The sequence below is a fragment of the Lissotriton helveticus genome, chromosome 1_2 (assembly GCF_964261635.1).
Source record: "Lissotriton helveticus chromosome 1_2, aLisHel1.1, whole genome shotgun sequence".
Taxonomy (NCBI): Eukaryota; Metazoa; Chordata; class Amphibia; order Caudata; family Salamandridae; genus Lissotriton; species Lissotriton helveticus.
This window is the reverse complement of record NC_136058.1, coordinates 193,116,879-193,140,140: the sequence shown is the minus strand read 5'-3', so window position 1 is coordinate 193,140,140 and position 23,262 is coordinate 193,116,879. Positions and strand designations below refer to the sequence as shown.

Here is a 23,262-nt window from a genome sequence, read left to right as displayed (position 1 = left end):
AGTGAGATGAAGGAGCAGAGTGTGTCTGGCAGTGGATTAAAGAGGCATGACGGGCGTTCAAGACTACGAGGGCAGTGGTACCCACCCCACCAACATATAATAGCATCAGCCGCGTGATTCTGATCAGAGCTTTGGGCACCGGCGCGCCTTCTTTTACAAGTTAAGCCCTGGGACCCACATCCCACGCTGCCAGTCCTGCAGCACGATACATACTCATCGGAGACTTTCTTAATGCGGTGGAAGCGGCGGATGTTGTGCCGAAAAGCTCTCCATCGTCCACACCAAACTCGCTGGCATCTTCAAAGTCATCTCCGTCGCTGTCACTCACCATGTGGACGTCTGCGCACTGCTGCTGGAAACAAACAGGTTCGCATCAGTAACGCAGGGACCCTGATGTGCCAAAATCTCAGACAAAGATACTTTTTTCAGTTTCTCTAATAATTAAATTATACTAAATGCATATTCAAGAAAACGGTCAAGAAGTAGTAAAAGAAACTTCGTTTAAATGTAAGTTCTTTCATTTTTATTACACAAAAAGGTTACACTTTGAACAAAAGGAAACACTCTCCATTATATTTATTTAGATAAACATGATCGATAAGAGAGCGTTATCTGAAACACTAGCAGGTGAGACAAACCCAAAAATGTTACACATTAATACCTTATCATGTTAGTTAATGTAGGCGTCTTTTAAGTAACTGATGATGAAATTAAGCGTTTTGTGAGTTAATGACGGCAAGTGCGGTCTGCTCTAACCGCATTGCCTGCGTTAGATCCCTGCAGCAATAGGACTATTTTTGTGACAATTCCTACCAAAGCAGTGGCTACTTGCTCCTAAATACTCTGCATACATTCAAAGCGACAAATATGTTCATAGCCTACAATATGCATGCTCTATTGTTCAAGGGGGAAGATCACTTTTGATCCGCATGACATGCCATAAACAATGATTATCGTGCTGCCAAAGAAATCACAGTGGCCCAAGTTCCTCTGTGATGAAACACTGGTATATCTAAGGCCCAGGCGCGGCCCGTCATTAAGGGCAGAGGGCTCCACACCCCTTTTACTTTTCCAAGCATGATGTGTCTGTCAGACCAAGCAAAGGTCAGCCTGACAGACACTCCTCGGGTTAAAGTCAGGTACTTTAAATGTGCTAACGGGCAGACACCTGGCAACCGGAGTCAAGCTTTGCCGGACTCAAGATTTCACAGCCCTGAGGGTGTGACCTCATCAGCAAAGCACTCCGAGGTCTGAACTCTTGTGACGAGGGGGAGCGCCATTGATGGAATCAAACATGAACTTCAGGTTTAAGCCCTAAAGACGCCTCAGAGTGGAGTGAGCAAATCTAACTGACACATCCCACTCTGTGACGAGTTAGAGAAGGTCCCATCTCTTGGCTGACCCAAGACAAGATTAGTCAACAACGAGAGGAGGCAGCAGGATCTTCTGTTGATCCCTTCCTTGTCCCAAGCCTCCAGGAAGCACCAAGGCCTTTCTGCCTGTTCCTACCACCACCTGAGGTTATTGCTGAGACTCAGTAAGTGCTTATTGAACGTTGAATGCCTGTGCGTGTGTCTGTGTATGAATGTATGTGTATCCATGCCTGCAATCAATGGGTGTGTGCATATGTCCTTGTGAATGGATGGGTGTGAGTGAGCGCACATGTGGATGGGTGGGTGTATGTATGTGTGCATGTAGGTGAATATGTGGAAGTGAGTGAGTGCCCACCACACTGCTCAGTCACATTACAGGCCGCCATTGCTAAGGGCCAAACATTTCCTGTCCGCCACAGCTGATAGTTAATACTTCCTGTGGAGACCTTGGATGCAATAAAGCAAATATGAATTTGGTGGGTTAATGCTTCTGCTTGGAATATATGGGCACTGAAGGCACAGTAGTTAATAGGCATTGCATACACTGTATTTAATTGGTTCCACTCTTTCCTGACTCCCAGAGGACAATTATCATTTAAAATCCGCCCACAGTCCCCTGTCACAAGTGAAGGGCATAACACTAGATTAATAAAACCACAATTCTCAACTGTACCTCTGAGTATCTAATCCACCAATCATGAGCCACCAGAATTTACTTCATTCATTCATCAAGTCGACATCTGCCTTTGCCTAAAAACTGAACTCATCTCTACATTCAAGCAATCCTCACTCATCAACAGAAAGATTGTTCAATGAATTAGCCCCCTTAAATAGAATGCCCAATCTCTCATCTCTCACCAGCAGCCAAGTCTCTTGGGTCCTGTTAGAAATTGGGGTCTCTAGTTGGCAATGGTCTGTACCTTTGTACAAATAGGGACCCTTCTTCCTATTCAGGGTAAGGGAGTTACACTCCTAAAATAATCCCTGATCACCCCCTTGGTAGCTTGGCATGAGCAGTGAGGCTTATCTCAGAGGCAGTGTGTAAAGCATTTGCACATAACCAACACTACTACTTTGAAAACACCACAAAAGGACACCACACCAGTTTAAAAAAATGTCCAATATTTTTATATATCCATAACAAAACCAAAACAAAAATCCGACATACAGTACTAAAAATATGCACTTTGCAAGAATAACTTTAAAAATGCAGTTTCTTGAAGTCGGTAGCTCAGTCGGGTGCTACTGTGATACAGAAAATGACAGAATCCAACAGTTCCTGCTGACCACATCAGAGCGGGTCAGTGGTAGGGTCAACAGACTCGCAAACAGTACCTTTTTTGTTGCGGCTGATGATGCCGGATGTGACAACCGTCACAGCGGAGATGCAAAGCATAGTAGTGCGCCATGCGGTGACCTCAGGTCACAGTGCAGGCAGCGGCTTTGAGACAGTTGTCCAGCAGCATCGGTGAGACCAGGGCTGCGGTGCAAAGCAGAGCAGTGCTCGATGCGGTGCTGACAGATTGCGGTGAAGACGATAGAGCCAGTGGAAGAGCAGCGACGGCGTCAGTGGGACCAAGGCGGCGAGGCGAAGCGGAGTGCGGTGCCCACAGGTCACGGTGCAAGCAGCAGATCTATGGCGATGGCAGTCATCTTCGGTGAGACCAGGGCTGCGTTGCAAGATGTGGCGGTGCCCTCTGCGGTACCTTCAGGACACGTAGCCAGTGACGGAGTTGACTGCTTTTCCTCTTCTGCAGCAACTGAAAGCCACGGTTCCAGAGGTGGTGTCCAAAGGTGAGTGAAGTCTTTGCTGTCTCTAAGACTTTGTGAACAGGAGGCAAGCTTGGTTACAAGTCCCTCAAGATAATCAGCAGCAAGTTAGAGAAAGTTAAGTCCAGTCCTTTCACTGCCCAAAGCAGAAGCAGCAACTGCAGGCCAACCCAACAGAGATAACACAGCAACGGGGCAGTACTCCTCTTGGCAGCTGTTTCAGCTCTTCTTCTTGGCATTTTCCTTGATTCCAGAAATTTCTAAAGTTCTGGGTCCCAATATTTATACTCAAAATTCCCTTGTTCTCTTGTGGGTGTGTGTGTCTGTGCTCAGCAAAAACCAGTTCTGTCCTCTCTGGCCCAGCTTCCAGGCAGGAGTTTGAGACAGCATTGTCCAAGGCAGACCAGGCCCATTCAGGTGCAAGGAAATCTCCTCCCACTACTCTAAATACAGCCCAGGTCTATACAGCCCAGCCCTGACTGATCCAGGGAAGGCAGGACACACCTCGACCCCTCCAGTGGCTGTCTGAAGAGAATGCACATCCCCAGCCGCTGTCACTCCAAAGCCAGACAGTCAATCCACAACCCCAGCAGAGTCACATAGGATGGCTAAGCAAGAAATATCTACTTTCTAAAAGTGGTATTTCAAACACAGAACATAAAAAATATTTACTAAAAGGTGCATTTCTACATTCTGAGTTCAGGCATAATAAACTTCATTATCCTATCTTGTCCCAATGGGAAGGTATGCATAGAAGACGTTATAAGTAAACTCCCCTTCTATTCTACGGGACAGATAGCCTTTCCATGGTGAAAAACAAAGTACACTGTAATTCACTACCAGGACATGTCACACACACACACCAGTACCTGTCCTACCTTTAACTTTCACAGCACCCTACCCACAGGGGGTACCTTGGGCCTACCCTAGGAGTGACATATGCAAGAACAGGAAAGTTTAGGGCCTGGCACCTGGGTGCACTTGCCAGGTCGAAATGGCAGTTATAAACTGCAGGCATACACTTTAGTGGCAGGTCTGGGAACCCTTTTCAGGGCTTCCTGTGTGGGTGGCACAATCAGTGCTGCAGGCCCACTAGCAGCATTGTATTTACAGGCCCGGCACCCTCAGTGCACTTTACTAGGAACTTACTAGTAAATCAAATATGCCAATCATGGAAACCCCCATCCACAACACAATTTACAACATGAGGACTTGCACTTTCACACTGAACAGCAGTGAGAAAGTGTGCAGAGACATTAAACCAGCAAAAACAGAGTTAAAACCGGAAGGTAAGAAAGCAAAAATACTAATGAAACATGCCAAAAGATACCAGGTCTAAAAGGCTCTGCCTGCTCTGATAGCACTTTAAACTTCACCAATCACATCAAAAATCTAACAAAAGAGCAGTGTACCATGTGCACCTTCTTAAAAAAATGAAGAACACCTGGCTTGAAATTCTTGATACAAGTAATAGTTCTCTCACATATTGACAGTGGGAACATTGTCTCAGCAGGACTCCCTAAATCATCTATCTCACCCCTCAAGGCTACCCTACATGCCAGAGCTTGATTGGTAACAAATGTTAGAAAATTGGACCATCATGTGTCAAATCCTAAATAAATCCACTAGTTCCCACTGAAAGCACACACCACTTTCAAAATCACCTTTATAACAAACAAAGCAGTTCACAAGGGTTCATTGGGTCTTAAAACCCCCTGAATTGCTTTGCCCTGTGACTTGAACTGATCATCAGGAGTTTAAGCTTCATTCTCCTTTGCGAAACGAGAAAAACCATTGCTGGTGGCACAAATTTTAAAAGGAAATGACGAAATTGGATTTCAGTATTTAAAGATGATGGGAAAGTGGAGGAATTGTTTGCTGGTCTGTGGACCGAAGTCAGTGAAAGGTGGTAATGCCAGTGAGTTTTCGAGTGTCTCAGGTTAAAACTGATTTTCAGGAATTTGGGTGTTCGTGTAAATCAGAAGGTTGGTAACATGGAGAGGATAAGATGTTGAGAAATTTGGTAAGCTAATATTCCACTTCATGAAGATACGGTCATATTAAAAACCCAGTGGGGCTGTGTTTAAGCGAAAGAAATGTGATATTATAGGGAGATCTAGATCTCATTGCTGAACTCATTCCCTAAAACTACAATATGACTAAGACATACTATCTGCAAAAGTACTACTTTGTTTAACTAAGTATTTTCTTGGTACACCCACATTGTGTGTTTTGCTACGAGACAGCTGTGTGGTAGGCTCGACCTAAAAATCAAAGGCTGAAGTGACATACCCAAGTGGTACTTAAACAATTGCATGCACAATTCCCAAGTAATTCCCTTTACAGTTACATAAACATTGACAAGTTGAGTACCTAGCTAAAAAGGAGCAGACAGAAAAATAAAGTACCCCCACTTTGACCCTTATATAACAATAAATGTTCGAGTAGAGTGAGCAATTCCAATCCCTCCTATGAAGTGTCATGGGAATTGTACTTCTGGGGGAAACTGGGAGAAAATTATGAATATTATAGCATGATTTTAAAGGAAGTTGGCCAAAAACTACACATTTAACTGTACTGACCTATTCCTCTGATTCATTCATTCTATCTTCTTTCTTTCTATGCTTCCCTTTCCTTCTTTCCATCATCTTTGTACGTCATACTTTCTTTCAATCTTTCTTTCCTCTTTTCCATTCGTCTTTCATTCCATCAACCCTTTTTAGGTCGAGGACCGTAGGCTGCGCTGGCGCAGTCTCGATCAGAGATTTAATGATTCTTAGTACGGGGCTTGAACCCGCCCCTCTTCTCCATTGGTTGGCCTCGTAAATGCTGGCCAGCCATTGGAGGAGAGGGGCGTCGCTCTGATCAAGCCCCGTTTTTTTGCGATTCGGGGGCGTATTTTTTCTCTTCTTTCTTGTTTTCGTTCTCTCCTCTTCCCAATGGCTGGAATTTTACCTTCCAGCCAATGGGAAGGGGAGTGAACGAAAACACGCCCCCCAATCACGAAAATGGCAGTGGTTTCTCCGAGGCATTTCTGCCTTGCCTCGGAGAAACGTGGACGTGTGGAGGCACCTCTCCTGCTTTTTGTGAATGCGCACGCAGTTTATCTTGTCCTCATGTTTCACTACTGTTCCTATTGTGAAGCGCTCCGACACCTTCGGGTAAAGTCTGCGCTATATAAAAACATATTAAATAAATAAATAAAAAAGTAAACAAAATAAGTGCTTATGTGCGATTTAGGTTATGGTTGTGCGCTTATTCCCCGGTATGATCGCATCTGTACACCCGGCCGCAGCCCTCTCCAATCCACGGGATATCAATCTCATGACCGAGGCTCCTATAGGTACTGTTTGCCCTTCAACGAGTTTACGGGCCGCTTCTGACCCAGCCCGGTCCAAAGATGCTCGTTCGGCCGGTCAGTCCCCGCCGGTGGACTTTGAGCACTTCGCTTGTTATTGTCTCCGCTCCTCGGACTCGCACATCCTCAAGTCATGGCCTTGCAGCTGATTGGGTGTCCCAGATGCAGTCTCTGCCAATGCCAGCCTCTGTTATCGAGAAGGCGGGATAATCCACCCTACAGCCGCTGCCTTACCAACAACATCTGCCGGCTCTGTTGTGGGAGCAACTGAGCTCCCGAGTCCGGCCACAGTCTGAACTCCGAGCTCCGCAGCCGCTGCCTGCCCCTACCGCGCCCAGATATCCGTTCCCTCTCGCAGGTAAAACCCTCAACACCATTGCCACTGGTCGGGGAACCCCTGGTGCACCCCCACGCCCGCACCCCGAGACTTCTCTGCAGCTCTGGCACAGTGTACAGCAGGCACATTATGGGGCCTTTTGCAGCACGAACACCCCTCTTCCTGCCTGAGCACCCCCATATCCGCAGACTGCCCCAAAAGACCCCCCTCACCCCCGTGTATCCTCTGCACCCCAATAGAGCCTTTGCCCCCTTATCACATCCGAGTGCCCCTGAGACACCCCGAGTCTCTCGGCTGTGAGAGCCCCGGACGCAGGATAGACACGAGTCGCAGTCGCTCATCCCCTCTCCATGAAAACACCACACTTTCGTTTGAGCACCCCCAATTCAGATCGATCTCTCTGGTATAGCACCTCAATTGAGCCTTATTGCATCCGAATGACCAAAATTTCCCCCAGTTCCCTCCCCCCTGCTTTCGCTTGATCCCCACTCCTGTTCACTGAGCCACCCCTTAATCTCCTCCGCCCCCTGCCGCTCTTACACCCACTCCCCCTCACCCCCCCTCAAGGCTTCCCTCCCCCTGCTCGTGCCCGAGGAGAAGAGGTGCTTCTGCTGTTGAGCTATGATACATCTGCCTGGCTGAGAATGGAAGTGCCCCAGTACAGCAGGCCTATTAAAAGAGATGGCACTGTCTAACAGCAGAGCAGCCTGCCTGCTCAGTCCTGTTGAAAGAAAGGAAACTCCACTGAGAGGGCAGCAAATGGTTAATTTAAAGGACATCAGTCGAGGTAAAGTCTGAAAAGTTCAGCTGCCTGCTCGGATGCGCTGGTCCTGTCCAACTGAAAGCACAGCGCCATCGAAGTACACCCCCCTGTGGAAAAGTGCTTGTACTATCCAACTGAAAGTACAGCAGTCTTTCTGAAAAGTGCAGGCACCGTACAAATGAAAGCACAGCAGAAACATTCTGGTACTCTCCAACTGAAGGCATAGACCCGCACATGAGAATTGCATGTGGTGTTCAGTTTAAGATACACGAGCCCTGCTGAGAATGTCTATGCTGTAGAACATAAACTTTTCTGAGGCATGCTTGAGCTCTCTATTGAAAATAGGCAATGGCAATGCCACTGTTTGACTTATAACTAAACGTGCATATTCAGTCTCTGATGAGTTTAGGCACTCATTCACTAACTCATCACACATGTGCCCTGTAGCTCTTTCTTCCACACATGCATCCTTCCATTCTCTGACTCATTATTGCATTCACCCACTCTCCCGAATTCATTATTTCACTCATGATTAGTAAAACACACACTCAATGTAAGCAAACATATGCAAGATACATTTATATAAAAGCAGAAAAAAGTTTTAAAAAAATGCTTTGCATTAAAGAATAAGGTAAACATAACTGTGGGTGGCCATCTTGGAATGGTATAGTGTATAGTTTATCATTGTTTTAAGGTTCCAACATGGCGACTCATTTAGAAGCAATATCTCAGCCATCTTAGAATAGTGAACCACTGATGCACCTAGGACAATACCATTGCAAACGATTAAGCTATTGGCAATGTAAATGACAATGCCATTTATTTATGATTTAAAAAAAAAAAAAAAGTAATCAACAATGCCAATAGCTCTACCTTTAATAATGCCGAGACCATTGCATTGTAAATGCTTGTTACTAGTTTTCTATCCTTCTTTATATCAATTTGTTCTTATTTTGCTCTGAGCATTCTTATAGACGTTCTTTTCAGCTTTTCCTTTTGTATTCCTTTTATCTGTTAATTCTGTCTTTCTCTTCTTTTCTTCAATCATCCATCCTTTCATCTTAAATGTCTTCATTATATTTTTCTGCTTTCTTTCCTCCTTTCCTCTTCTTCTTTTCACTCTTCATTCTTTCTTTATACCCTTTCCCTTATTTCCTGTGTTCATTTGCACCCCCTTGTTCCTTCGTGCTTCCTTTTCCTCCCTTCATTATTTGCATTCTACATGTGTTCCTTTGAGCTTTCTTACTTCATTGGCCTCTAACTTTTACTTCATTGTCATTTTAATGCTTTGTATTTCAAATCTATTACTGTTTTAGGCTGCTTTAAAAAATATTTTCTTTCGGTCTACGCCACACAGTTGTGTTATTATAGTTTATTCTTTCAATGTTTATCAGTTTTAATGTGTGACTTGCAATGACCTGTGAGTCAAAGCTAAATGTTGAGAAGGGCCGAAACACGATTTAATCTGCCTCAGTAGCACCCCCGCCTAAACTGGGATGGGGTGGTTCACTACGTCCTTGCCTAGATTAGAAAATGACACCAGCTACAAAACAAATAAAAATAGTCTAGTTTGCCGTATTGAAATTAGTATTATGCGCCAACAATTGGCAAGCAATCTGAGCATTTAAATATCAATCCAAACTTCAAATGCAAGGATGACGGTTGACTGATCCAAGAAAAATGTTTCTCATCACCACAAATAATTGATGTTTAATTGAACATTTTCTACAATGAAATGGGTGTCGTTTTCATTAAGTGATTACATAAATAAATGGAAAGGTTAATTAGACCAATTCCACTCTTTCTTGAATAAGACGATTTCATAACAAATGAAACATTTTTCCTGAGAGTGGCAGCGCTGAATGACATTGACCAGCATGCTCGAGGAAAAGGTGTATACATGGAACAAATATCTCAACATAGAGAATATGTTTTCTTTATTAATAAAGAAAAAAACGTAATTGAACTGTCCATTAGTTGTCATAAGATAGTCAAAGACATTTTAACGGTATGCAAAACTGTTCCAAATGCCGAGCAGCGAAGTTAATTACATTAAATTAAATTAATGACTGAAATGAATATTCGGACTTCAGTTTTTTAATACATTATGGCACTGAATGACTACGATAAGCACAGTCTGTCACTAGGCTCAAAAGAGTTTATCAATCGCTCATTTGGGTTTTCCATTCAAACCAGTCCTCGGACATAGAATTGGCCTGGAAGGGGACACTGCTGGGAGAACAGAGGCGGTCGTCTTCAGTAGAGAACATAGAGCGGACATGAATTCTAAAAGACACCTGCAGTACGATGCAAGGTCACAAAGAGAGAGAGGCTGCAAAGGAATGGTGGGAGATACCCTTGAAAAAAGACTGATTGTATTTTGGGGCCTATCCGAGGCAAGTGCAGTCTAGCATGGGTATACCGCGTCAACCATGGTCCCCATGTATAAATCATGAGTGAGAGTGCTTTGCCAATTGACACAAAAAACAAGTCAAATCCCACCGTTGGACGTGCCAGCCTTTGTTTTTGAAGCAAGGCCGAAGCTCATAGAAAGGGTCACACTTTTCGGTATAAATGGCAGGGTCTACAGCTTTATTCTTTAGGTCACTGCTATATAGGCAGTGGCTTAGCAAGGAAGCCACGTGTACAGAGCTGAATGGGCTCTCCTGCCCATGGTTACACCAACCTACTGCCAACATTCTGGTGCAGATGGCCCTTCAGACCTCTGGGTCCGGTGCCATTGCACCTGCTGCACTACTGACTGCTTCACCTCTGGCTGGTATTCTACCTAAACATCTGTATTTTAACGGTGTAGTACAGTCAATCAATCAATCAATCAGGTCATTTGTAGAGCGCACTACTCACCCGTAGGGTCTCAAGGCGCTGGGAGGGGGGGGGGTGCCGCTACTGCTCGAACAGCCAGGTCTTGAGCTTCTTCCTGAAGGAGAGGTGGTCTTGGGTCAGGCGCAGATCGGTGGGAAGTGAGTTCCAGGTCTTGGCGGCCAGGTAGGAGAAGGATCTTCCTCCTGTTGTCGCTCTTCGGATGCGGGGGACGGCGGCGAGGGCGTGGTTGGTAGATCTGAGGAGGCGCTTGGGAGTGTAGAAGTTGATCCGGTTGTTGAGGTAGCTCGGGCCTTGGTCGTGTAGGGCTTTGTGTGCGTGGGTGAGGAGACGGAAGGTGATTCTCTTGTTGACCGGGAGCCAGTGCAGATCTCTCAGGTGTCCGGAGATGTGGCTGCGTCAGTTAGCTCAATGTTTGTACATCATCGTAACTGTTATATCCGGTAGTTATGAGGGCATCGCTTCGTATGTTTCTGCACAGTGAGATGTTACTTTGCATGCAGGTAAGTATACACTGCTTTTGTTAGGGGGTTGGGTAGTGTTCAGGGGTGGAGAGGGATTTAGAAATTAAGGGATGGGTGGTGTTTAGGGTATGGATGAGGAGGGTTCAGGGATGGGTGGTGTTCACGGGTGGAGAGGGATATTTAGGATTCAGATATAGTTGATGATTAGGGATGGAAACGTTGTTTTAGGGTTCATGCATGGGTGGTGTTTCTCCACCGCTAAAGGAATTTAGGGTTCGGGATTGGTGGAAGTTTGAGGTGAAGAGAGTTTTTAGGTTTTAGAGATTGGCTGTGTTTATTGGGAAAGAGCAGTTTTGGGGTTCAAGGATGGATGGTGTTTAGGGTAAGGGTGCAGAGGGGTTTTTAGGGTTCAGGGATAGGTTGTGTTAAGGGGAAGAGGGAATTAGTGATATTTAAGGGTGAAGTGGGTGTTTTAGGGTTCAAGGATGGATGGCGTTTAGAAATAAAGAGTGCTTTTTTAATTTCTGGGATGTGTGGCATTAAGGGAAAGCGAGGGATTCATTTAATGTAATGGCTCGTTTTGTACTGACAATTACATTCAGATACATTAATACATGAAAAAGAGCAACCAAAAGTTACATATTTTCTAGTATAATTTATGTGAGAGAGGGGTGGCACACAAGATGGCATATCCGTCATGACCATAAAAACTGCGTTAATCAAAAGACATCCAAATATGCCCTACACTCAACGGACTCTTTTCATATGCCCCGGTGAGAGGTGCGAAAGCTGCTACAGACCCGTCCAGACACAGGGTTTCAGTGTCTGACTTGGGAACGAAAACAAGATGGCGCCTCTCAATCAGGAAGGGTATGGGAACATGGTCGCATCTAAAAATACAGCAGGGTGAACAACTTGTGGTCAGTTCTGAGCCTCTACCCCGCCACCACATTCACCCAAAGAAAGTGAAAAGTACTCTTAGTGGCATTACAAAACCTACTCATACGCAGAGGAAGATAACAAGAGCGAATAAGGAGCAGCAGGAGCAGAGGTACGAGGCAAATTGGAGATCCATGTGCCCTGGATGGAGCATCATGTTGGAGACCTTGGGTGAGGCAAGGGTCGGAGCAACAAGTCAGAGAGGAGGATTAAAGCCTGACCTAGTGGCGGCCCCTCCATTAGGGCCGAGGAGCGCCATCACACGCAAATAAAATGATAATAAAACGGGCTTCTAACCCATTATCATTTTATTTGAATCCCCCTGGAAAAAACCCCAGGCCTCTGATGAGTCTTGGGGGCGGGTCAGGGGGATGGTACTCTGGTGGGGGAGTGATAGTGCACTCCCTTGTCCCTTCACTGCGCACTTGGTGTTTGGCCGCCGTTTTAGGCCAGCCAAACAACTCATTCGCAGTGAACCTTACTCCAGCCCCAGCTGTGTTGCTGGAGCTGGATTAAGTAGGCACAGGCTCCCAGTGTGATTGGGAGTGCAAAGTCAGAGCACTCAGGCCAATCCAGACACTGCTTTCCTGCAGCGTCATGATTGTCTACAGTGCAGTCTGGGAGCCTATCCCAGAAGCAGGAATAGAGCGATGGAGTGGACGACGGATGAGGCAGCGATCTGGTAAACTTCTTTATTTCATTTTATTGTGTCCCCCGAAGCCCCTAACCCCCTCGCCAGCCCGCCCTGCCACTTTGGCAGGGGACGGGTCGCGACTGGCCCGACCCCGCACCTTGCTAAGGAGAAGATTCAAGGAATGGCTCTAGACACACGAGTTCCACAGCAATAGATGTGAGTGAACCTTTGGGAAGTAGAGCAGAACGCGGTGAGGTGGACTCCAGTGCCTCAGAGATGAGTCGAACAGCGGCATAGAAAGACGTTGAAGGAGGGTTGAGTGTACGCCAACAAAGAAGGGTCTGCATTCCTGGACAGTAAGAGAACGAAAAAACCAGCGTGATGTCCGATTACCTATAGCTGAAGTGTGCAGTTCAAATGACAGAATGGCTGGCGCCCCCAAAGTGAAGTGAAAACAAGCCTCGATATCGTGCCCCAGATGTGGCAGAGAAAAATATTGATGGTGATCTGTATAGAGAGATGGGGAAAATCCCGTAAACAGTGTACATGGAGCCTACGTATGCTGGTAACAGCAGCATGGCTACCGCAGTGCGTAAAAAACAAGGTGGGACGCAAAGAAAGGCGGCACTGGATATAAAAGAGAGGGGAGTGATAGTACTGAGAGAAGGATGCTGGAGGATACTACGTACCCCACCCTCTGCAATACAAGCACAACAACTGTATCCCCCAAAATAAAGAACCAAGAAGCTACACACATAAACCCCCCCCCCCCCCCCCCCCAAGTGGCCTAGGACACCCATAACTGAGCAAATATGGCAGATCAACTCCAAAGGGCCTGGGTGCATGTGCTTCACAAACAACACGGAGGGGAAACAAGCTGAGCGAAGTGGGTACACAGTGAAACCCCAATTAATACTCCAAAAGACTAGGCTCCAGAAAGTCAGCGAGGCTATGGCAATAGCAAAAAATAAAGACAACCATGCCCCTAAATAGAGAACCATAGATAAATACACTTAAGTGGTCCCCAACAGGACAGCAAGCATATCTGGAGAAGAAGGAGAACAAGACTCACTGCGGCTGGCCACAATCAAAGGCCAAACAGAGCTCTAAGGCTAACCCTGAATCTTTTTTACCCAGGTTAAAAGTAATATTTAATATCTACCATAAATACTCAGGATTAAATGTAATACATCATTGCTATATCCACCAGGGGCTTGCTACCAGACAGGAGCGTGCCAGTACCTTTAAAGGGTGGAGATCTGACCCTTTAAATAACTATAGCTATGGATCTCCAAATGTCAAAAAGCACACTATGACAACTTGGCTCCATTTAACAAGCTACCTACCTTTGGTAACGTCTTATCTGGTAGAGACTATCTAGCTGCAGATTCCATACCTTAGAATATTTCCCAGGCGTCAGACTGGATCTAAGGGATTTTGAGCAGTACCTCTGCGTGCAAGTTGGTGCTATATTTCGGCTCATCGTCGTCCGCACCCAAAACGACGTGCGCATTACCTATATAGCCACCACCACAGCACGGGGTCAAAACAGTTACTTTTGTGACTGTTCACACCAAGAGTGCGGCGAAACAATGACTACTGTTGTGAAACACTAAGGCCCCAAGAATGGTGTCCCTTACACTGCAATTGGCTGACAGAGCTCCCAGGATGGGAGGGTCAGTAAGGAATCTGCGGCTAGATCAATCAATCAATCAGGGGCATTGTAAGAGCACTACTCACCCGTGAGTGTCTTTAGCAGCTCCGTTCAGTCGAAGAGCCAGGTTCAGCGTCTTCCTGAAGATGTTCAGGGAGGGGGAGTGTCTGATGTCGATCGGAAGTTCGTTCCAGGTCTTGGCCGCGATGTAGGAGAAAGCTCTTCCCCCTGTTTTGGCTCTGCGGATCCACGGGATTGCGGCGAGGACGAGGTCGGCGGATCAGAGGTTTCGCTTGGGTGCGTGTAAGGAGATTCTTTCATTGAGGTATTTGGGTCCGGTGTTGTGGAGACATTTATAGGTGTGGGCGAGTATCTTGAAGGTTATTCTCTTTTCTATGGGGAGCCAGTGGAGGTTCTGCAGGTGTTGGGTGATACGCTTGTGTCGAGGGATGCCGAGGACAAGTCTGGCTATGGTGTTCTGTATGGTCTGGAGTTTGCAGAGCAGGGACTTGTTGATCCCAGGGTAGAGGGCATTTCCATAGTCCAGTCTGTTGGTTATGAGTGTGAAGGTGACGGTCTTCCTTGAATTGGGGGGGATCCATTTAAAGGTTTTCCGGAGGATGCAGAGGGTGTTGAAGCAGCTGGAGGCAACGGCGTTGACCTGTTGGGTCATGGAAAGGGAGGAGTCGAGTACGATTCCGAGGTTATGGGTGTGGTCTATAGGTGTGGGAGGGCTGCAGAGGGCAGTGGGCCACCAGGTGTTGTCCCATGCATAGGGGGAGGGTCCGAACACGAGGACCTCTGCCTTCTCTGAGTTGAGCTTCAGGCAGCTGCTGCTCATCCAGGATGCAACGTCCTTCACTCCTTCCTGGAAGTTGAGCCTGGTGGTGGAGGGGTCCTTGGTGAGGGAGAGGATGAGCTGGGTGTCGTCGGTGTAGGATACTATGCTGAGTCCATGCTATCTGACGATGGCGAGGGGGGGCGTGTAGATATTGAAGAGTGTGGGGCTGAGGAATGATCGTTGGGGTACTCCGCTTTTGATTTCCGGCGGTTTGGAAAGGAAGGGTGGTAGTCTGATTCTTTGGGTTCTGCCGGTGAGGAAGGAGTGGATCCAGTCGAGGGCGGTTCCCTGTATTCCGGTGTCGCGGTGAGTGTGCGGTGGGAGAATGTGTCGAACGCTGCAGATAGGTCGAGTAGATAGAGTCAATAGCAGGTAAGGTGTTACCAAAAGTAAGTAACTTGTTCATCTGATAGAGCATCAAGTCACAGATTCCTTACCTTAGAATGGATACCCAAGCAATGCCTCCCAAGCAGGAGGTGGGTGAGCAAGGCCAATTTAAACTAGAAAGTCCTGCAAGACTGAATGAGTTAAAACCCGTCACAATGGACCTGACTGTTCAGATAGTAGTGTTTGGTAAATGTATGCAAAGATGCTCACGTTGCTGCCTGACAGATGTCCAGCACAGGTATTCCATGGGCTATTACACTAGTTGCAGCATTAGCTCTGGTGAAATGAGCCTGCAAACCTTCATGGTATTCCTTCTTTGCCAATGTGTTGCAGGGCACTATCCATCGTGAGATAGTCTGCTTGTGCACAGCCTTTTCTTTCTGAGCTCCTACGTACCCCAGAAAGAGTTGACCATCCACCCGGATCTCTTGTGGAATCAAGGCAGAAACATATTGCTCTTTTTGGGTCCAGACAGTGGAGTCTCTAATCCTCTTTGAAGGGTGAAGCGGAGCAAAGAAGGTTGGCAGAGTGATGTTCGGGCCTACATGGAAGGGAGTTGCAACCTTCTGAAGGAAGATGGCACGTGTCAAGACCTGCTTGTCCGGGTAGAAGATAGTATAGGGATCGTGTACCAAGTGTGCTTGTAATTCGCTGACTCTTAGCCAATCTTATGGCCAATAGGAAGGCAGTTTTGATACTCAATAACCTATGAGCGGAAGTATGCAGAGGTTCAAAGCAGGCACAGATCAAGAAGGTTAGAACAAGATTTAGATCCCACAGGGGCATGATAAATGGCATGGGGGGAAACATGTGCTGCATGCCTTTAAGAAACCTAACCGGAACTGGTGACTCGAATAAAGAAGGTTGTCCAGCAACCACAAAAATGCCAAAATGCTGGTAACCTTTAACTGTGTCTAGAGTAGAGCTGCAGAAAGAGGGTTGATGTTGTTATAATCACACCATGTCACAAACTTATCCCAAAGGCAGGCGTAAAACAGATTTAGTGGAGGGATGCCTGGCTACCAGAGTAACATCACAGACTTCCAGAGGAAGGTTGAAAGCAGTCAACTGACTCCACTCATTCTCCACAATGGAAAATGAAGGGTGTGCCTTTTCGGGCACAGTAACCTGTCCTGTTGCTGCTACAGAAGATCCTCTCAAACCAGCAGCCTGATTGGGAGAACAATGCTCATATTCAACAGCTCGGGATACCAGACTATCTGTGCCCAAGCCACAGCCAAAATAATAACTTGGGGCACGTCGTTCCTGATCTTCATGAGAACTCTGGACATGAGTGGTATAGGCAGCAAGGCGTTCAGTAGGCCTGAGCTCCACTCACGACGGTAAGTGTCTCAGAGTGAGAGCCACCATGGAAACTCCAGCATGCAATACTGCGAATATTGTATGTTCTTGGCGGTGGTGAATAGATCTAACAAAGGCTCTCCCCACTGCTGAAAGAGGCCTTGCACCACTTTCGGGTGGAGACGCCATTCGCGATCTGCTAGTCATCTTCGTCTGAGTTTGTCCACTGTGGCATTCAGAGAGCCCATCAGCTGTTGAACCACCAGAGTCCATGCCTTAGCATCCCAGGCATGTACAGACACCCAAAGCCTCTTGACAAAAGGTCCACAACCTCACCTCACCTTGTTTGTTGCAGAACCACGTGGCAGTGGTGTTATCTGTGAACAACTACACTAGCCTTCCATTGATCGAAGGAAGAAAGACTTTCAATGTCACGCGAATCACTCGAAGCTCCAACAGGTTGATGTGGTGCCTGGACTCAACGAAGACCAGTGTCCTCTGATCTCCACCTTTCCTAGAAGGACACCCCATCCCAAAATAAACACATCTGCCACCACAATCTGCTTTGTTTAGAGAAGGGAGAGATGTCTGCCACTGACCCAAACCAAAGGCTGTTTGTCAGCCACCAATGCAGGTCTTTTGCAATTTACTTCGAGATCTGGACCATGTCAGAGAGATTCCCCTGAAGGCGCGCCCACTGGGACTTCAGGTCCCACCGCAGAGCTTGCATATGCCAAAGGGCATGAGTTACAGGCAGGGTGCCATGAGGCCCAACATCCTTAGTGTCATTCTCACCGAAATCCAGGACAGAGGCTGAAACATCTGTATCATAGCCTGAACTGCACCATGTCCAGAACAGCGCTGATGAATAGGAGCATCTGAGAGGTAGTCAGGTGTGACTTTGGGACTGGAACCCATGACCTCCGCAGATGAGCTGCACCCACACCATCACTTTTGTGAACACCAGAGGGTCCTGTTAAGGCCGAAGGGAAGCATGGTAAACTGAAAGTATTCTTGGCCCACCATGAACCTCAGTAACATCGGTGGGCAGGCAGGATGAGGTATGTGGAAATATGTGCACTGCAGATCCAACACTACCATCCAGTCTCCCGGGCCCTGGGCAGACAGAACTTGAGCAAGCATTTTGAATTTATCCTTTTTCAGGAATAGATCGAGAAGGTGCAGCTCTAGGATTGGACGAAGCCCTCCACCCCTTCTGGGGCACCAGAAAGTAGTGGGAATATCAAAGACAACTGGCTTGCACCCTCTCTGTGGCTCCCTTGTGCCAGAACTTCCTGACAGAGCAAGGAGAGGTGGTCCTCAGTCAGCCGATCATAAGTGGGTGGCATGGGTAGAAGCGTGGTCACAAAGGGGAGGAAGCAGTCCAGTCCCTTTGGACGATTTGCAAAACCCACTGATCTGATGTCACTGCCCATCAGAGTTCCAGGTGATGGCGTATCCTGCCCCCGAATGGATGCCCATGATGGTTGGAGGGCAAATGAACGGGGTTTGAAGGTTGAGGCTGCCAGGGGGGCAGTGGACTGGCTCGACCTTTGGCTACCTGTACCAAATGGTCTATATGACTGGCGTCTTCAGCGACAAAAAGGCTGGTAAACTTGTTGGCTGTGGTAGCTGGAAGGGTATGGATGCAGATGGAGCATTCTGTGGCCACGAAAGGGGTGGAGTGGGAGTGATGAGGAGCCATAGACAGGCTCAAGGGATGGGCTGTAGGTCTGCTGTCCACAAGGCGCTCCAGCGCCAAGTCTGCCTTCTGTCCAAAAAGATAGGAGCTATTAAAGGAAATGTCCATAAATGAGGCTTGGGTATCCCCTGAAAAGCCAGTGGTTCTCAGCCAGGCGTGGTGCTACACGGCCACCGACAATGAAATTGTTCTAACCAGCAAGTCGGTGGTGTGCAGTCTACATAGTATGGTGAACTTTGCTGTCTCTCCCCCGTCAGGAATAGCTTTGGAGAGTATGACTCAGGCTTCCTCCGAGACCACAGACAGCGAAATAGAATCCCAGATTCCATGGGAATATCGGCACAAAAGGGCTGACTGCAATGCAAGGATGGCGGATTGAAATATTCTCTTGCCAAAGGTATCCACACTCTTGGATTCCCTATTGAGTGTCGGTTTTAGCCCTAGAGGTCGAGGCTTAGACCAATAAGCTCTCCGGGGTGGTGGGGTACTGGGTAAGGAAACTAGGGTCCCCAGGAGCAGGGCAATGGCAGTAGGCAATTGTCATATGCACATGAGCCCCTGTGCAGGGCTTGGACCAGGCGCAGAGTAGAACATTGGTAAGGGCTTCATTAAAGGAGAGTAAAGGTTGGGAAGGGGTGACTCCCTGCTGAAGCACGTTCGTCTTAACTGCCACTGAGGATAAATAAATGTCCAAGACCCCAGCCACCCTATGCACCACCATAGTGAGAGGTGCTCCCTGCTCCGTAGCCATTGAAGGAGAAGAGAGCAAGCCAGTGTCAGGTGAGCTGTCTAACCCACTGGTCTTCCTCCACCAGTTCCTCATAACAGTCATCCTCATTCTTATCTAGGGGATGCTGGTATCCATAAGCGTCCGCAGACCCCTCCCATTCATCTCCCTCTCTAAGCTTGTCAAATGCAAAAGGCATTAGCTCTGATCTGATCATGGGTCCTGTTGTGGCAGGAATCAGCATTGGGCAACAACCGTCTGGGTACATATCGGAGTCAAGAATGACGATGGGGAAGGTGCCACTGTGGGGCAGCAGCACTGGAGCGGGCACCAAGGAGGGTCTCGGTCTTGCAGGCAACTCCGCTCTGAATCCAGTATGGGATCCATGAGGAACACTCGTGAAAAGAGAGGACCTGCCAGAGAGAATCTAGTGGGGGCCCAGTGGGCGTTTCAAAGGGGCCACGGCACCAAAATATGAGGTGCATTGCCTCATAAAATTCTTTAAGATGGGCAGGGCTCTCGTCGGCTTCAGGAAAGTCAGGAAAGAGCGGACCCGACCCAGAGTCCCACTCTGCCAAAGTGCATGGCCTGGAGTGCTGACGCTCCACTTCCTTGTCAGAAGCCTTCGTCAGGCGCTTCGACGTCAAAGACCTCTTCAAATTCTTCTGTTTGCAGGACTTACTCGACTTCCCTGCCGACTTTGAGTGGGATGACGATCGCCGGGTGCAGCTCAGCGAACAGTCCAGGGACTTTCCACACAACCGGGATCTTGAGCATGGAGAGGTCGTCCAACGTCTAGCTGCGAGGAACTTGAGGGATCGCACCCTCACTGCCTTCAGGTGCATGATCCGTGCAGGTCTTGAGAGTTGTGGTTTCTCTCCAAGCACCATAAACAAAGCAAATGTGGGTCTGTCACCGACATCTGCCTATGACAGGCACCAAATGGTTGGAACACAACCGGTTTCTTTGGGGACATACTGTCACACCAGGAGAGAAAATCTCTCAAAAAAGAGTGACAAAATACGAGAAAAAATGCAAGTAAAAAAACCACGGAGGGTAGCTCTACTGGATCAGCGCCATATGGCAGGGAAAGGAAAGAACAGACATAAGTGGTATATAGGTACCACGCACATCATTTCTGGTGCCAATGCAAGAGCTGAATGATGCAACCTGCTGGTGGTCACGGGTTCTGTTAAAAAACGTCCAAATCCAGTCTGAAGCCTGGGGAATACTCTGAAGTAAATTATCTAAAACTAGAAGTCTCTATCAAATAACACAAATTTGAAAGGGACACAGCACATCGGTGCAATCTGACAATTTCTCTCCTTGGGAGATCAGCAATATTTAAGATGACTGGGTTACCAATGTTTACAATATACTAAAAAATAGAACAAATGAGATACCAATAACCTTTTTAAAAAAAATTATACCAATTGACACTAAATCTGGGCGGCCAGCACCCATCGAATAGCGCTAAGTACACTTAAATGATTGACGTATAAAGGAGGGAGGGGATGGAGCTTCCAAATATTCATAAGTATTATGAAGCAGCTCAAAAGCGTATTGTTAGAAATGGGTCTATGCACACTGGAAGAGTCCGCATATAGATTAGACCGACACACAATAGGTAGAAATGTATACACTCCTTCCTGCTACAAACACGGTGAGCCTTCTATGGCATGTCTTAAATCATAAAATGGGATGGGATAAAATATTAACCCCAAAAATACCCTTGTAGGTACGCAATTTATTAAAAGTAGTAAAAAGGTCACTAGGATTTGAGAAATGGGATGGCATATATACCTCATCCCTTGAAAATGTATGGTATGTGAACGGAACAGTGGCCTTTGAGCATTTGCAGAATGACTAGAAGATAGCTTCATCACAAGTGTTTATTACAGTTTAGAATAACAACAGATGACGCGACCAAAGAGAACTCCCGTTCTAGAGGAAGTTAATAGATGGGAGAATGACAACACATGCCATTTCTTTCACGTGTAGTACTCTAATAATGACCACACAAAAAGAGCTCCTAGAGTTGAGGAATAAATGGCAGGGAGAGTTCGGAATTCTTGCTCATGACTGGTAAGAAGCACTATGGCTCCAAAACGAATCGCAATAAAAGCCAGTTTTAGACGAATACAACTCAAAATACTACATCAAATATATTATAGTTGAACAATGTATATAAATTAGGTAGAACTGCAAATTATGGATACATAAAACACTGCGGATTGAGGGGCACAGTTCTGCATTTTTTTAGGAAAATGTGGAAGTGAGACCATGCCCAGAGGACTGGAGAGAGGTGTATGGATGATTATGTAATAATGTTTTAAAAAATACATAATGAGAATACCATTACTTCCCTATTAGATAGGAATGGCACTCCTAGCTCTGACCCCAATAAGATTGCGAACATCTTCAAAGAATTTTATGAGAAGCTGTATGCTAGGAACATACATGTCGACAGAGAAAAAATGGAGAAATACCTCTCGAATTGCGCACTTCCAACACTTACGTCCACAGAAAAGGAGTCCTTGAATGAGCCGGTCTCTGACTCAGAGGTTCTTGCTGCTATCAAATCCCTCAAATCCCTCAAAAAGGGGAAAGCCCCTGGCCCAGATGGCTATACAGCACCTTTTTATAAGACCTTCGCCCATGTTCTCGCTACTCCTCTACTAGAAGTCTTTCAAGAAATCACTATCACGGGAGAGGTTAAGGGAACTATGGCTGAAGCCGTAATTGCGGTAATTCCCAAGGAAGGCAAGGACTCTAAACTCCCTAAGAATTATAGGCCTATCTCGTTGATAAACTTAGACTAAGATCCTAGCCTCGATTCTAGCGAAACGCATCCAGAAGGTCTTGCCGTCCCTAATACATCCTTCACAAGCGGGATTCCTGAAAAACAGGCTCTCGAGTGATAACACTAGAACCTTCGCTCACGTTATTGACAAAGCGAGGCTATTATCCACACCCACTGTTGCGATTACGCTAGACGCTGAGAAAGCGTTCGACAAAGTAGATTGGACGTACTTGAATGCGGTATTACACAAATTTTACCTGGGCCCTCTATTCACTAAATTAGTCATGTCTCTTTATGCCTGTCCCTCCGCTAGAGTAAGAGCTGGTGGTGCTTTTTCCTCCCCTTTTAACCTAGAACAAGGTACTAGACAGGGTTGCCCCTTGTCCCCGTCTTTATTCCTCCTGGCAATTGAACCCTTTTTGTACTATATAAGGGAAAATCCCGACATTACAGGAATCCGATTCACAGGCTGCACGATTAAACTCACGGCTTACGCTGATGATGTGCTGGTTTTGAGTGAAAAAGCCGATAAAGCTATACCGGCATTACTCTCTACAATTGAAGAATTCTCGTGTGTATCCGGATACTCCCTGAATAAGGGATAAAACAGAAGTGAAGTCATTAAATAACCTGTGTGACAAAAACATCCTGGGCGACTCCGGGCTTACCTGGCAGCCGAAGAGTTTTAAATATCTAGGTATGGAATTTGAGAGGGACCTGATAACCACCCTAAAGATTAATGAGGACATACTCTATAAAAAATACAGAAACTACTAGATGGTTGGTCACCAAAGTTCCTCTCCTGGTGGGGTAGAGCAGAGTCATTAAAAATGATGATCAGCCCCTTGGTAAACTACATGGCGTGCATGCTCCCCATGACCTTCACGGAGGACTTTTTGCATAAAATAGAAAAATCATTCACGGACTTCCTGTGGAAAGGGAAGAAACCGAGAATTGCCATGAGAAAATTACAATTGCCAAAGCTTAGAGGGGGTATAGGTCTGCCCAATTTTAGAAATTACCAAACCGCCTTTCTTTGCAAGCAGGGGGCTTCTTGGTTTGCCGCTGACCCTCACTATACACCTTTATGGATTGATATTGAGAAATCCATTATAGGCAAGGCCCCGCTCTCTGCTGTACTTACAATGGACCTCTCACACCTCACACACTCTAAATACATAATGCTTAATACCAAGAGAGCTCTTTTGCATATAGAACGCATCCACAAGGCTGGTCTGCAAATCCACAACTCCACTTCTGCATCTCTATGGCGTAACCCATCAATCAAAATTAGCGGCTCACCCCTCATGTGGGACCACTGGTCTGATAAAGGTATTAATGTGGTTTCAGATCTCTATGAGAATAAC

General features: G+C 46.6%; 1 protein-coding gene across 2 annotated transcripts in view; it reads right to left on the bottom strand.

Annotated features, from left to right (window-relative positions):
* Positions 1-23,262, bottom strand: part of FAF1 (Fas associated factor 1) — a 1,925,838-nt gene that overhangs the window by 825,084 nt on the left and 1,077,492 nt on the right. Inside the window, exon 10 of one of the 2 annotated variants that reach the window (XM_078671305.1) lies at positions 214-349. In XM_078671305.1, coding sequence (XP_078527431.1) covers positions 214-349 — 136 coding nt within the window. Of the gene's footprint in view, positions 1-213; positions 353-23,262 lie in introns of both variants that reach the window. The other variant, XM_078671297.1, reaches the window with a different exon arrangement.